Source organism: Phyllostomus hastatus, unplaced genomic scaffold, assembly GCF_019186645.2.
Source record: "Phyllostomus hastatus isolate PE091 unplaced genomic scaffold, TTU_PhHast_1.1 phas_contig_80, whole genome shotgun sequence".
In the NCBI taxonomy this organism is placed as follows: domain Eukaryota; kingdom Metazoa; phylum Chordata; class Mammalia; order Chiroptera; family Phyllostomidae; genus Phyllostomus; species Phyllostomus hastatus.
In genome coordinates this window covers 22,530,006-22,544,266 of record NW_025333960.1, presented here as the reverse complement: position 1 = coordinate 22,544,266, position 14,261 = coordinate 22,530,006, and the positions used below count along the sequence as shown (strand labels likewise).

The 14,261-nt window shown below is 35.5% G+C and overlaps 1 protein-coding gene across 2 annotated transcripts in view; it reads right to left on the bottom strand.

Annotated features, from left to right (window-relative positions):
* The window catches only part of TAF4B (TATA-box binding protein associated factor 4b), a 126,760-nt gene that overhangs the window by 82,991 nt on the left and 29,508 nt on the right, over positions 1-14,261 (bottom strand). For both annotated transcript variants that reach the window (XM_045849971.1, XM_045849972.1), the window contains 2 exons: positions 10,434-10,523; positions 6,741-7,349 (listed from right to left, as the gene is read on the bottom strand). In XM_045849971.1, coding sequence (XP_045705927.1) covers positions 6,741-7,349; positions 10,434-10,523 — 699 coding nt within the window. The remainder of the gene's footprint in view (positions 1-6,740; positions 7,350-10,433; positions 10,524-14,261) is intronic.

Genomic DNA, 14,261 nt, shown 5'->3' with positions numbered 1-14,261 from the left:
GTTCAGGGGTGGCTAAAAGTAGGTTTACAGTTGTGAGTACCTGAGAGACTTGTTGTTGTGTTTATTATTATCATTATTATTAACCTACCATTTCTCACCCCTGTGTTAGGCATCTTATGGAGACTGAAATTACCTGACAGAGATGGAAACTGGTCCAAGGAAGAGATATTTGCTAGTACTTGGCAAGCAAAAGAAAGCTGTTACATTTTTTAAAACCTTTATTTAATTTCCTTTATTTAATTTCCCTCCAAAACACTGCTAGAAAGGAAGCCTAAATACCTTACTTAGCATCTTCTTTTGACATATCAAATTCTGATGTTTTATTTGGATATTAACAAATTAATGTTCTAGTAGTTTATAGAAAATACAGATTGAGAGCTACATAATACTCTTTAGGTTACAGGGTCTTTTTACATTAACTATGATTTTTACATAACTATGATCTGGGATATCTGACAAGGAACTGTTCTTAAATTCTACATGGAAAGAAACTACAGAAACACAAGTATGGATTGAACAAGTTATTGAGAAAACGCTGCACAGTGCTTTCTCTGTATTTCAACCGAAACCCACCTCCCTGTTCTTAAATACACAACCAAATACTTATCTCTAAATAACTCATGCAGTACATGCACACAAGTTACTGGAACCATGGGTACTATTTCCTCTCATTTCTATTTAATATTCAATACGTGATTACTGGCATGCACTCACTAAGGCTGAGTTCTAGAAAATAGAGGGCTCCAACTAAACAAAAGCTGTAGCATAAAAGTAAAAAAATATATGTTGGTTGCCAATTATTCCTCAGGAACAGGCAATGTGGGTCTTGTGCCACTACTCCTTAACTTCTGGGACAATAGCATATTCCACTAAATGCTAGCAATTCTATGTGCCCACATCCAGCCTCAGAATATCTCTGAACACAGAGCTGAAGCAAAATCCTACAATAGGGGTTAAAATTAATGTCATGCCCAATATAGAGTAAAATTCAGGCCCTGGCTGGTGTGGCTCAGTGGATTGAGTATCAGCCTGTGAACCAGAGGGTCGCTGGTTCGAGCACATGCCTGGGTTGTGGTCCAAGTCAGGTCACCAGTAGGGGGCACACAAGAGGAACCACACATTGATATTTCTCTCCCTTTCTTTCTCCCTTCCCCCTGTCTAAAATAAATAAATGAAATCTTAAAAAAAAAAAAAAACCTCAACCATGATTAACCTCAAGATATGCTGTTTCTATAATTTAAAGGGTCTTCTAAACACTTTTTAAATTTTGCTCAAATGAATTTTTTAATTATATTACCAGGTTTTAGGAATCAGTAATGCTGCTTCAAATCAAGAACCTACAAATTTCTGTTTAAAGAAATTTAAATGTGCTCATTGTATGATTTGATTTATATGAAGTTCTAAAATAAGCAAAACTAATCTGTGAGAGAAAATTATCAGAAGAGTCCCTGCTTCTGGGGGAATGGGGGTGGGGATCAATTGGGAAGGGACACAGGAAACTTCAAGGTGATGGTAGCATTCTGTATCTTGATAGGGGCTATGAGTTATACACAAGTATGCACTAACTCAAAACTTATCCAATAGTATATTTAAAATTTGTGCATGTCAGTACATGTAAATTTTAGCTAAAAAAAATAAAAAAGTAAATAATGTTAAACTGTAGTTAATAATGTTCACGTTTCATATTTAGGAAGAAGTCTTTGAAATGCATAAAAAAATTAAGATTGATGCAGTGGGTAAATACACAATAAATCAAGTATACTAATTATAAATAGTAAAACCTAGGTGGTCTGATATATGGGTGTGTTCACCATAAACTTCAACTTTGTTATGTTTCAAATTTTTCATAATATTTTCTCAAATAATGTAAAAATATGATTTACATGACATATATATTATTTCTAGTTTATTTTCCATAAATTCTAATGTACCCTTAACAAACTCATATATATTTTTTTCTCAAGTAAATTGAAATGAACTAGCATTAATCAACCTATATATTAGGACTTTTATTATATAAACTTTCACTAAATGATGGCCCATGAAGACTTTTCTATGCAACTCCTAACTACGTATGGTAAATAAAGGGTAGGCCTTACTTGGATTCAATCTCTTTCTTCACCAAACCTTTCATTAGTCCTATATAAGTTGTTATAATCACCAGCTGAATAATACCATCTCTCTTCTCACTCTTAACAATGCAGAAACAGGAAGAAAATGGACAAACAGCTTAAGTTTGGATCCTAGGTCAGTTTAATATGACACTGAGAGTGAACTACTTGAGCCAATAAAACAGTCAATGATACTTTTTGTCCTATTCAATTTTTATTTCAACTTCTTTAATGAAAATACTGGAGACCAGTATACTACAGACTAAAATTTACACCTTAATTTTTTTCTCTTTATCCAGTGAGAACTGAAGTCAGAGTTAATCAGAAGAATTAAGTCTCACAAAGTACTTCATATAAAAATGTATTTGTTGAAAATTCTTTAAAGGTTCCCCATTACTTCAAAATAACTAGGTCCTAGCAAAAAATATGATGCAACAAAATTTTTTTTCTAATATTCTGGGTCAATTTTAGGGGATAAGTTTTACTTCAATGTAATGAAATGGAAAATTGCCACTTTAGTAATATGCTAACAATGATTTGTTTTTCTCTTATATCCATAGAACAGTTATATGTGGAGAATTATTGTTGAATATACTTGGCCACTTATTTATCAAATCTTTACAATTCCATTAAGGAAGAAGTAACAGAGTCACTTGGGGGAATATATATGTATTTGACACAAGCAAAAATATCTATGACAATATTAAAGCTGCCTGCCCTAACTTTAAGTATAAATTATGCTCACAGATATTCAAGTAATATATAAATACAAAATTATTAAGAGTAATAATATTCAATTTACTCTATAAAATTATTGGCCTTTTATCTAAAAACAAAGACTAGGAATTTTCAATTTACTTTCTCATTCATGAATTTTATTCACACATGTTATAAATTTGAGAGGCTTACTGTTTAATTTTATGTGGTAAAATTGGTTATTAAAATTTACCAAATATAATTTTAAAAATTATCAAATTAAAATTTAAGGTTTTCTAATTAGTTTTTGTTAATTAAGTTTAAGTTAAATTAAAATAAGTCTTTCATTTAAACTAAATTTATCATTTGTTTAATTATTAGTAAAAGTTTTTTCACAAATTTCCTAAGAAAAACTTTTTAGCATTGAAACTCCTGAAAGCTTCTACTTTCAAGTATTCAAGTATTTGAAGACCAAAATACACAAAGCACTGAGTTACTGGTACAACATTAAAAACTTACCCCTGAAGAAACTGAGCAATATCTAGTTCATTTATTGGATGAGAGCTTCAGATGATCGCAGAGGATAACATACAATAATTAATAAGATAAATCTAAATTTTAAAAAAATCAGAAAGAATATCTTTAATCTAGAAAAGTGTATAAATTAATAAAATAATAACAACTGTATAAAACCTAAACTCAGCAATGGTAGGCTGACAAAATTTTTATAACTTGAAAGTGTGATATTTAAAAGGTCTTATCCAGAAGGCAAGAAACCTACATACACTTCTTCAGGAAAATTAGTAAAAGCTATAATAAAGTAGTAAGTAGTAGTAGTAGGGGAAATTTTTAAATTCGTGGTCAATTATTAAAGAAAATTACACAAGTTTTAAACCTAGCACTGGACAAGACAGCCATGCTTGTATTCTTCGGACTGTATCCTGAGTTGCATGAACCACAGATTTGATCCAGTACAGCAATTCCCATATTTTAAATCATATTTGCCATAATTCTTCTAAGCTGTATTAAACATTTTCTGATGTTTCTAGCAACCTGAGTGTTCCTCTTCACATATACCTAGAATTACACTGGACTATGGTTTGCAATGGACTTACTGATGATATTCTTAATTATTCAAGAAATAATAATTCAAATTTGAACCTAGCTCAATCCTCTCTGTGGCATTACTATAGACTAGTTTATGTTATTTAGTGACCTATGTAAAAATCTGTTGTAAAACAGGCGGACTGGATGAAAGATGGTGAAAGAATTAGCCAAAGAACAGACTATATATATACAATGCGTGGACATAAACAACAGTGTGGTGATGGCCTAAGGAAAGGGAGGGCAAGGTCTGGGTGAAGGTGGGCAAAGGGGGAGAAAATAGGGATATCTGTAACAGTATAAAAAATAAAAATAAATATTGCCTTGGCTGGTGTGCCTCAGTTGGCTGGAGCATCATCCTATAAACCTAGAGGTCGCAGATTTAATTTCTGGTTAAGGCACATGCCTAAACTGCAGGTTGGGTCCCCAGCGGGGCCCATGTGCGAGGCAACTGATGGATGCCTCTCTATCACATTGATTTTCTCTCTCTTCCCTCCCTTTCCCCTCTCTAAAATCATAAGCATGTTCTCAGGTGAGGAATAAATGAATGAACAATATACTAATTTTAAAAAATCTGCTGTAAAACAGATTGGAATGCATATGCAGCATCTAGCTGCATTTTTGCCATTTTAAATAGGAAGATATGAATACTGACATTAGATTTTGTTCACTAAAATTGAAATAGAGGACAAACAGGAAAGCTGAATTCACAAGTAAAATTAAGTTATTTCACTATCTTACAAGAACAAAAGTAGGAAGTTTAAAAAAAAAAATCCTAGCCCTGGCTGGTGTGGCTCAGTGGACTGAGTATCAGCCTGCAAACCAAAGGGTTGCTGGTTTGATTCCCAGTCAGGGCACATGCCTGGGTTGCAGGCCAGGTCCCCAGTAGGTGGCATGCAAGAGGCAACCACACATTGATGCTTCTCTCCCTCTCTCTCTCCCTTCCTTCCCCTTTCTCTACTAACAAATAAATAAAATCTTTTAAAAATCCTTAATATTTGCCATTGGATTTTGTTACATTTTTTAACTGAAATTATTTCTAATGTATAACAAGTCAAAACTACAAAATGGAAATACTGCCAAGATATTACTACCAGACAGTTTTCTGTTTCAGGATACTCCAGAAACCTAGAAGTTCCTGCCTTGAGCACCATAACCTAATGGAAAGGACACTGGGTTCTAGTCTGAGATCCATTACTCACTGAATGCCAGTGGATGAGTCACTTAAATTTCCAGACTCTAAGTTTTCTCCCTGACTTTTTGGCATCACAAATTTATTTTAAAATCCACAGTGCATACATGACATATTTTTAAAACTCTATGTAGCTATAAAGCATTATTTCATTTCAGGAACTGATACAGATGTTCCATTAAGATTAACACTGATTCAAGAATCAGTTACAACTGAAAAAAAGGATTTCAATTCTGTTCAGTACTACCACAAAGAGGCCTTTCCTTGGGGCGATTACTCTGTTCCAGTGGTTCCCAAACCTGACCAATGTTTAAGAATTACTGCTTCTAAAAAGGTTTCATCTGAGATTAAATTCAGACACTCAAGAGAACCTCTGCAAGGCAGGTTTATTTCTCCATTTGAAAATCAGTCTCAGAGCAGAAAGAGATGAAAAAAGATTAGCATCCAGGAAATGACTATTACTTCCTACCTACCCAAGAATTTGATGGCTGTCCAAATTAATCTTTCCCTTTCATTCTATGCTCAAAGCTGTCCTCTGACTCAAAGATAATCATCCACAGATGCTAACCTCTTTTCCTGATCACACAAACATGGCTGGGAAGTTCACTTAGATTTTACTATTCCAAGCAGAATAAACTAAAAACAGAGATTCAAAATACAGCCTTTACCACAAAGAGAATAAGGGCAATTGCCAACAATTTTTTAAAAATAGTAAAAAAAGCTAGCTTAATTACTGTATAAGGTAGGGGAGAAGTTTACTTAAAAAAAAAAAAGAAACATGATTTTTAATTAATTTACCATGTACTATCTCACATAGGTTAACAATACTTTCATAGTCTTCTAATAAAAGTTTTCTGGTCTAGCATAAAGTAGAATGTTCTAAACACTCATTGGTAAACAGCTAAGATTTCTGTTACCCAAGAACCTTCCAACCTATTAAATTTAGGAAACACAACATTTTATCTACTCCTTTCCCCCCACCCCTCCCTCTCACCTCAGCACATTTTTAAAAAGAAATGTCACCATAATAACACCTTTGTAATAACCCTGCTAAAATATTTCATCTGCATCTAACCTCAAGGAAACAGTCAGACAAAACAGAATAAAGGACATTCTGCAAAACAACTAGCCCAGGCACTGAGAATATTACAACCTAACAAGCAACCACAAAAGACTGGGAAATTGTTCTAAAATTAAGAAGCCTAAAGAGAAATGCCAAGTAAATGTAATATACAATCTTTTATTGGAAACATCAGAAAAAACAGCTATAAAGGACATTGTTGGGACAATTGTGGAAATACTTATTGTACCAAAAATATTAACTTCCCACATTATGTCGCACTTATGTTAAAAAAAAACAAACCGATTTTTTTCTTAAGGGACAGACAGTATGTAAGGAAGGATTCAGTGTCACAATTTCTGCAAGCAGCTCTCAAATGGTTCAGGAAAAATTGCATGTGTGTGTTTTGTAGTATGTGAACAGAGAAAGAAAGAACAAAGCAAATGTGATAAAAAGTTAGCCAGTGGTCAAACTTGGTCAAGGGTACACAGGGGCTCAATTCACTAGTCTTTCCAGTTTTCTGAATGTTTGAAACTTTCAAACTAAGAAATTGGGAAAGGAATGAAACGTTACTTACTAGGTGTTTGACTTTAACTGCCTGTGGAATACCAGCTGGTTGTGAAAGGATGGGTCCTGCCTGTGTAAGTTTGATTTGGACTGGAGCGCCAATGACAGGCTTGTCAGATGTGGTCCCAGCAGAAGAAACAACAGGTTTCACAGGTGGAAGACAAATAGCTGGTGTTGAAGTTTCTCCAACAGTTACTGATGGAACAGCCAGTGTCACTCCTGCTCTGGAGACTACTGGTTTTTCAGGCTGAAGTGAGACAGCTGTAACTGTAGTTTGTATAGATGTCACAAGTGGTTTTGGAGTCTGAAGCAAAACAGTTTCAGCTGTTGTTCCCCCTGCTACAGCAGCTGGACCCACAGAATGAAGTGTCACAACTCCAGTTTTTGCTCCCCCAGAACCAGCAAGAGAATTCAGGCTTTGTATAGACATAGTTCTGGGTGTTGTTGCTCCAGAAACAATGATAGGCTTCTCAGGCTGTATTGAGGAAACTGTTGTCGCCACAGAAGTTGTTACTGGTGTGGTACAGGTACCACTGACGTCACCAGAAGTCTGCTGAACACACTGCTGAATAAAGCTCTGGGAGTTAGGCATGAGTTGCCGTAAGGCACTCACACTTTTCTAGAAACAGGGAAGGAGAAAAAAAACACTGATAACTGAATAAATTAGCTACTAGTACAACAGAAATACTTTGAATTCTTATCTTTCAACAGAAAATAATTCAAAAGTACATTAAGTAATTCCATTGAGGAAATCTGATATCACTTATTTATATCCTGTCAATATCCAAGATTCAATTAACTTAAAACCCAAAAGTGCTTTATTTTTCAATACAAAATTATGTCTGAGGATTAAGCTTATTTTGCATACCTGAAAATCAATTTCTTAAAATAAAACAGTTTTGCCCTGACTGGTGTGGCTCAGTTGATCAGGCATTGTCCTGCAAAGCCAAAGGTCACCAGTTTGATTCTGGGTCAGGGCAACATGCCTGGGTTGTAAGTTCAGTCCCCAGTCTGGGTGTGTGCCAGAGGCAACCGATCGATGTGTTTCTCTCACATCAATATTTCTCTCCCTCTTTCTCTCTCTCTCTTCCCCTCTCTCTAAAGATAAATAAAATCTTAAAAATAAAATAAAAACAGTTGCATACTTGTCTGTACCCATCTAAATCCCATAACAGATTACTAATAACTTCAGTATCTGTAAATTTGTTTAAACAAAAGCAGACTAAACAAATTTTTGGTTAAATAACTTCCAAACTTTTTTTTATCCTCACCCAAGGACATTTTTTCATTGCCTTTACAGAGAAAGGGAGAGAGGAAGGGAGAGAGAGAAACATCAATGTGAGAGAGAAATACTGACTGGTTGCCATCTAATATGTGCCTTGGCCCGGAGGTTGAACATGCAACCTTGGTATGTGCCCTGACAGGGAACTGAACCCACAATCCTTTGTTCCAAAGGAGGATGCTCCAACCAACTGAGCCACACTGGCCAAGGCTAACTTTCAAACTTTTGACAGAAATAGTCTTCATATCAAAATAAAGCTAATAAAAATATGGTCAATTTTCTTAATAGAGCTAGAATATCTTCTGACCGAATTTTAAGTTGGTTTTTATCTTTATATGCTGTTAAAAGATTTAAAGACAGTTCAAGCTAAAAAGTAGAAGGTTCTGCATTTTATCCCTAGGGTTTGGGGTTCTTCTTTTTTTTTTTAGTTAGAAAACAAAGCTGAAAAAGCAAGGGGATAGTAGGTTATCTTGGCAAGTTCATGGGCTATTTTGGAAGATTTCCTTGTTTTGACAAAATGTCAGACTGCCATTACTTAAAAAGCAAATGAGAACTACTGCTCCTCTATCTTTCCTTTCCTTTAATTTTTTTATTAGAAGAACCAATAAAATTCTTATCCAAAGAGGTTTTCAAGTATATGTAAAAATAATAACAAAAGAAAGTCTCTCATAATCTTTTTTCAAACTTCAAAAGTAGAAAAATTATGCCACTTTAAAAATATATAAACAAATGAAGTGATTTGATTAATTAAATTTAAGCTAGAAATCTAAGATGAGGGAGTCCAGAGAAAAACACAACTGGAAAGACATATTAAAGTAATAAGATTTAAAAAGATACTAAATTTATCTCTTGATCCTCTGGTTAGAGTTAAGAATAAAGTCTCAATCCCTTATCCCTATGCAATATCCAACCCCAAAAGCTCCCAAAAATGAGAAAAAAATTCTCAAGAAAATGCATAAGGCTTACTAGGTCCTTAGAAAAAAGCCCAACTACTTCATGGTAATTTTTGGTAACCTCCAGATAGTGTTTGCTAGCAAGTAAAGTTAGATAGGCTAAATGCTGGACCTGTGAGTCTGACCTAAAGTTAGTCAACTTACAGAGTGTTCTCATCCCTAAAATGGAAAGTACTGTCTAGCAGCTATTCTCAAGACTGACATGAAAATTAAATGAAAACAACGCAAATTAAAAGTAAACTATCTAGCAAAGCATCAGATACTCAGTAGGTGCCTACTAATTTCTCCTCTTCTTCCCCATGGTGTCTCCAGTGACTATGAAATAAAAATACAGTGGCACCTCAGTACTCGTGGTTAATTTGTTCTGGAACTTGTCACGAGTGCCAAAACCGATGAGTGCCAAGCAATTGACGAGCGATGAAGCATTTTCTGTTATGAGGCAGTGTCATGACCCACAGAAGTTCTATCAAGTGCGAAGAGTCATGAGCAAGTGCCTAGTGCTGAAATATTTTTTTTCTCATCAAAATGAGATGAGTACAGGGTTTGACAAGTTCTGAAGACCACAAGTACTGGGTATGACTGTAAACTCAATAGAACTGTCAGTGTCATGTAGAGCACCTACGGCTCACACAACCTTTGCACTGAAAAGGACCCAAGGAAGACTGACTCTAACTTCTCAATCAAGAGGGTCCTCTGAAAACAGAGCATTAGTCCCTTGATGCTAGATATTATGCTGACCCTTTAACCTTCCCTTTCCTTCTGAAAATGTGGTGCTCCATCTCCCTTCCCACTTTTTTCATGAGGCAACCAAGAAAATATACTATGAAGCCTTTTTCATGTCCCCCAGACAATTAAGCCAAATTTTTCTAAAGACAATGCCTTATTCCATTATTTCAAAATTCATGGACGAGTCTTTGGTTCACTACAGTACCAGGTCTTCAATGACTTTATAAATTTAATTCAATTTAGATACCTGTGAGTATCCAAAAATATGTATTTTCAGCCTGCTAAACCAAGTTCTTAAAGTTATCGTTCTCCATCAAAATTCTATTTTATTCAATAAATCTTAGAAAACAACATGCCTACTAAAAAAATAATTAATTTTTTAAATAGCCTTTTCACTAAATTTGACATTATGTGGTTTATTTGTAAGAAAATTGTATGAGTCATTAGGACAAAGCAGAAGGTCCTATTTTTTTTAATGTCAATAATTTTGCATATATAAGCATTAAAAAACATAATCAAGCTATATTCATGAATCAGAATGTACTTCCATTTTCCCAATGTGTTCTCATCCAAAGAATATAAATTCTCAGTGTAATTTACAGATTACAACAACACTGAGAGGTTTCTCCTTCATTGTTAGTTATCTTCACCTTAAATTGCTGTCATGTTGAAATATTCAGGATTTTAAATTATTTTGAAGTAAACAAAGACTTTCTTCAGTGTAATAAATACATAATTCTACCTTAAGAAAAGGAACCAAATGAGGCTGAGGTGAAGACTTGAGTTCAACATACAGTTGTCTAGTAAATTCTTCTGCTTCAATTTTTGCATCCTGAAGATGGGAAAAAGAAAAACAGCATTTTTTAAGGTTTATAAATATTTTTAAACAAGAGCAGTATGTAATTCATGATGACTGTAGACATAACAAGCTCTGAACAGTGATAATGGAGACATTTTTTTCATGTCATTTGTGAGATGAATAATCATAAACAATAGAGATACTTGTTCATACAAGGATGATCCCAGAAAGCAAAATATGAGTGGAGCTGGTAGCTTGAATAAAGCTACTGCATCACACAGTCTGTTAGGAACAATTAAAAAGTGAAGACACAGGAGTCCTAAATTTCTTAGGGTAGAAGATAAGAAGTTGTTTGGGTTGGGGACCTTGAGGTATTTTTGTTTTGGGGGTTTTTTTTGGTTTGTTTCGGGAGTTGTTGGTTTTTTTGTTTGTTTGTTTTGCTTTTTCAATTTTGAAATTACCTTAATCAGGATAAGATTACATTTTTAGAATGCTATTGTAAGACCATAATAAGAGATATATTATTGTTCCAAAGGACTTAGAAAGTCTTCCATACTGCCCTACATTCTAAGTATTTCAGGGGTCTATGAGATCTAAATTATTTTCATATTAATACTAAAAAGGTTGTTTGCCTTCTTCACTGTGCTGAGACTTGCACTGATGGTACAAAAGCAACAGTAGGTAAAACTGTTGGCAAGAAGCACAATGGTAACAAATTTAAAAAGGTGTTACCATATTCTACATCACTAGGCATTAGTGGTAAAAAAATAAAAAAATAGAGCCAGTTTCATTTTAAAATGTGCTCAGTGAAGCAGTAAAAATTAATTTTACTAAATCTCAACCCTTCAGTAAACATCTTTTTAAAATTATGTATAAGAAGCTGGAAACCACACATAGAACATTTCTGCTGCAGACCAAATTAAGATGCCCACAGAAAAGTACTTTGTGATTGAGTTGCTAACTGAACTAGCTGATTTACTAGAAAGAATGTCAAACCAACCAGTTATTCAGAAGACTTGGGTATGTGACCAACAGGCATTTTCTCAAAAACAAACCAACCAAGTCTATCACTGTAAGGAAAAAAACTGATAGCATTTGTGGTTAATATCAAATTTAGACCTCTCAAGCTAAAATTAGAATTTTGGATGGCTTCTACACCTTTCGGTAAAGATCCAATACGGTAGAATTTTGGACAATCTGTAACCATGATCCTAAGTTTGATAGCTTCCTAGTACTTAAAGAATTTCCTTATAAAATTGTTGGTCAGATTACAAGTATCATTTTGGCGTAACTCAAATAACAAACCCATCAACATTTGGGAGATATGCACCACTTTGTGAATCAACATTTCCCAAATAACCAAAATGTATCATTATAATATTTATTAAGTCAGATATCAAAGGAATTTGCAAAAATATAAAGGAATGCCACTCTTTTCATTCAAATTTTTGGTTTTGGAAACGACAGTTTTCATTTTATATGTTGTTTATATTAGCATGTGATGGGTTTATTATTACTTTAGATAAATTAGTAAATTATTATTTTTTAATTTCTCGGTTTTAATCCCAACCCCACTAAAACAAAATGAATTTGGGAGTGCTCAATTTTTAAGAATATAAAGGTATTCTAATACCAAAATGTTTGAGAATTGTTATTTGCTGTTCTAAGCTAAATAGACCTTAAGCTAGAATAGATATTTGATTAATTTCTAACTGCCCCTAGCTGCCCACAAAATACATAGAAATTCTTTGTACTTAGAAATTTTTTAATATTTTCTTGAATACATGTTCCTTTCTATTATGCCTCCCAATTTAGAGTATTCCATCTCAGAGAAACAAGCCACCAGACACCCTTTGAAAAGTAGCATACCTTGAAAATGGAAAGCCAAAAGCTCAATGTCGGCTTTAAAAAGACCCTCAAAAGTTAAAAACTTGTTCATATTGAAAGAGGGAGGTTGATCCCTGGGAGTGGGGGAACCCTGATCCCATGTGACAGGCTGTATTCCATGGAGTCGGGGAAGGATCCCTGAGAAGATGAGAGAGCTTGCCATCCCTGGAGAAGGGGGAAGGGTCAACAGGAAACCACAAGGCAGCAGAGACTGCAGCCACAGCTGGGGTGTGCCATATGCCCAGGTGAGGGTAAACAAACTGTACATGACACCCCACCCAGGGAAGAGACACTGTACCCCTGTGGGCAGCTAGAAAACCATCCTACCCACTTCCAGATTATGGTGGCCAGAGACACTGTGCAAGCTGACACACATGGTGTACATTAGCCTGAATTGGCTAACAAGTTAGATACCTCCACAGGACATGGGATTTAGGGGTTAAAATTTTAAAACAAAGGGTATGCAGAAACTCAACCCTTTTTTATGCTCCCCTCACCCCATCTGGTCAGGAGGGACTGGGCATTCACAGGACCCAGTGGACACTGGACTTTGCTCCTAGCTCTTGCCTCGCCCTGCTCCCCGCACAGTCAGGAGCGGGCTGATGTGGATGTATGTCCCACCAGCAGTTGGCCCATGGGATGCTGTGGCCCTGCACTGCTCTTACTCACTTGTGAAGGCAGTACACAGATGCACAGGCCAGCAAAGTTGGCTATCACCGGGGGTGCAAGCAGCTTTGGAAGCCAGGGCTCCAAGGATGGAGCCCTTAGCACTACCAGCTGCAGTGATCTGGCAATGTACCCCAGCCCTGGGAGAAGGAAGGAGCTGAGGTGAGGCAATGGAGATGCTGGCCTCACAAGTGCACACTCCAGACACAGAGACAGACTGAAGCCAGAGAGATGGAGATCTGTCTGAAGAGCAGCCTTGGATTCCAAAAGGGCAGATAAAAATGGAAGGTAGGGGAGAGGGGAGGGGCTGTCTCTGCATATGGATTTAGATTTCAGTCTTTTGGGGAACAAGAGGATTTCTGTGTTTCACAGAAGAGAGAGACTTAGGGGGAGCAGAGAAGCCAGCCCCCTCTTCCATTCCTTACCAATATTATGTTAAGCATGTGTACAGCAGCAGGCAGTCAAATCCCACTTTGCCAGGTAACAATATCACTTACAATTTTAAATATCTAAAAGTTTTCCCAAATAGAAAACTAATCATTTCAAATGTGCTATATTCCTAGTAAATTATAAGTAGCATAAACAGTAATAAAGAAGGTATTTTGATATTTATAAACTATGCTTGTTTTTCTGTACACTATCTGCAATACAGTTGACCCCACAACACAGAGTTGGGGCCCCAACCACTGCACAGTAGAAAGTCTGCATAGAACTTTTGACTCTACATTCAGCCCTTCGCATCCTTGGGTTCAACCAACCAAGGATTGAAAACAGTATTTAGGAACCACAGTTGGGAGTGTGAAAATACTGATTTCAATAGCAGGTGGTTCAATCACTGATACAAAACCCACAGATACAAAGGGCCAACTATATTTACTGAAAAATATCTGCACATAGTGGGCCTACACAGTTTCAATCTCATTTTGTTCAAGAGCCAACTGCACGTCAACATGATTCTGCTGGGGAAAAAAAGTAACCATTTTTATATTAAAAAGAGACAAAAATTATCATTATATAGTCAGAGGAATCTGTATATTTTAGTAGTTCAAAAAAATCTAGTTGGTATTTGAGATCTTATGTCACTGGCATATGTCACCAGTTTACCTACAATAAACTCTTATAAAAATTCTCTAAGTTTTGGAAATTTCTTACATCACCATTTACCTGTCAGGGTTCCAAACAAGCCCACCCACAACAACCCTGCAAACATGGACTGGT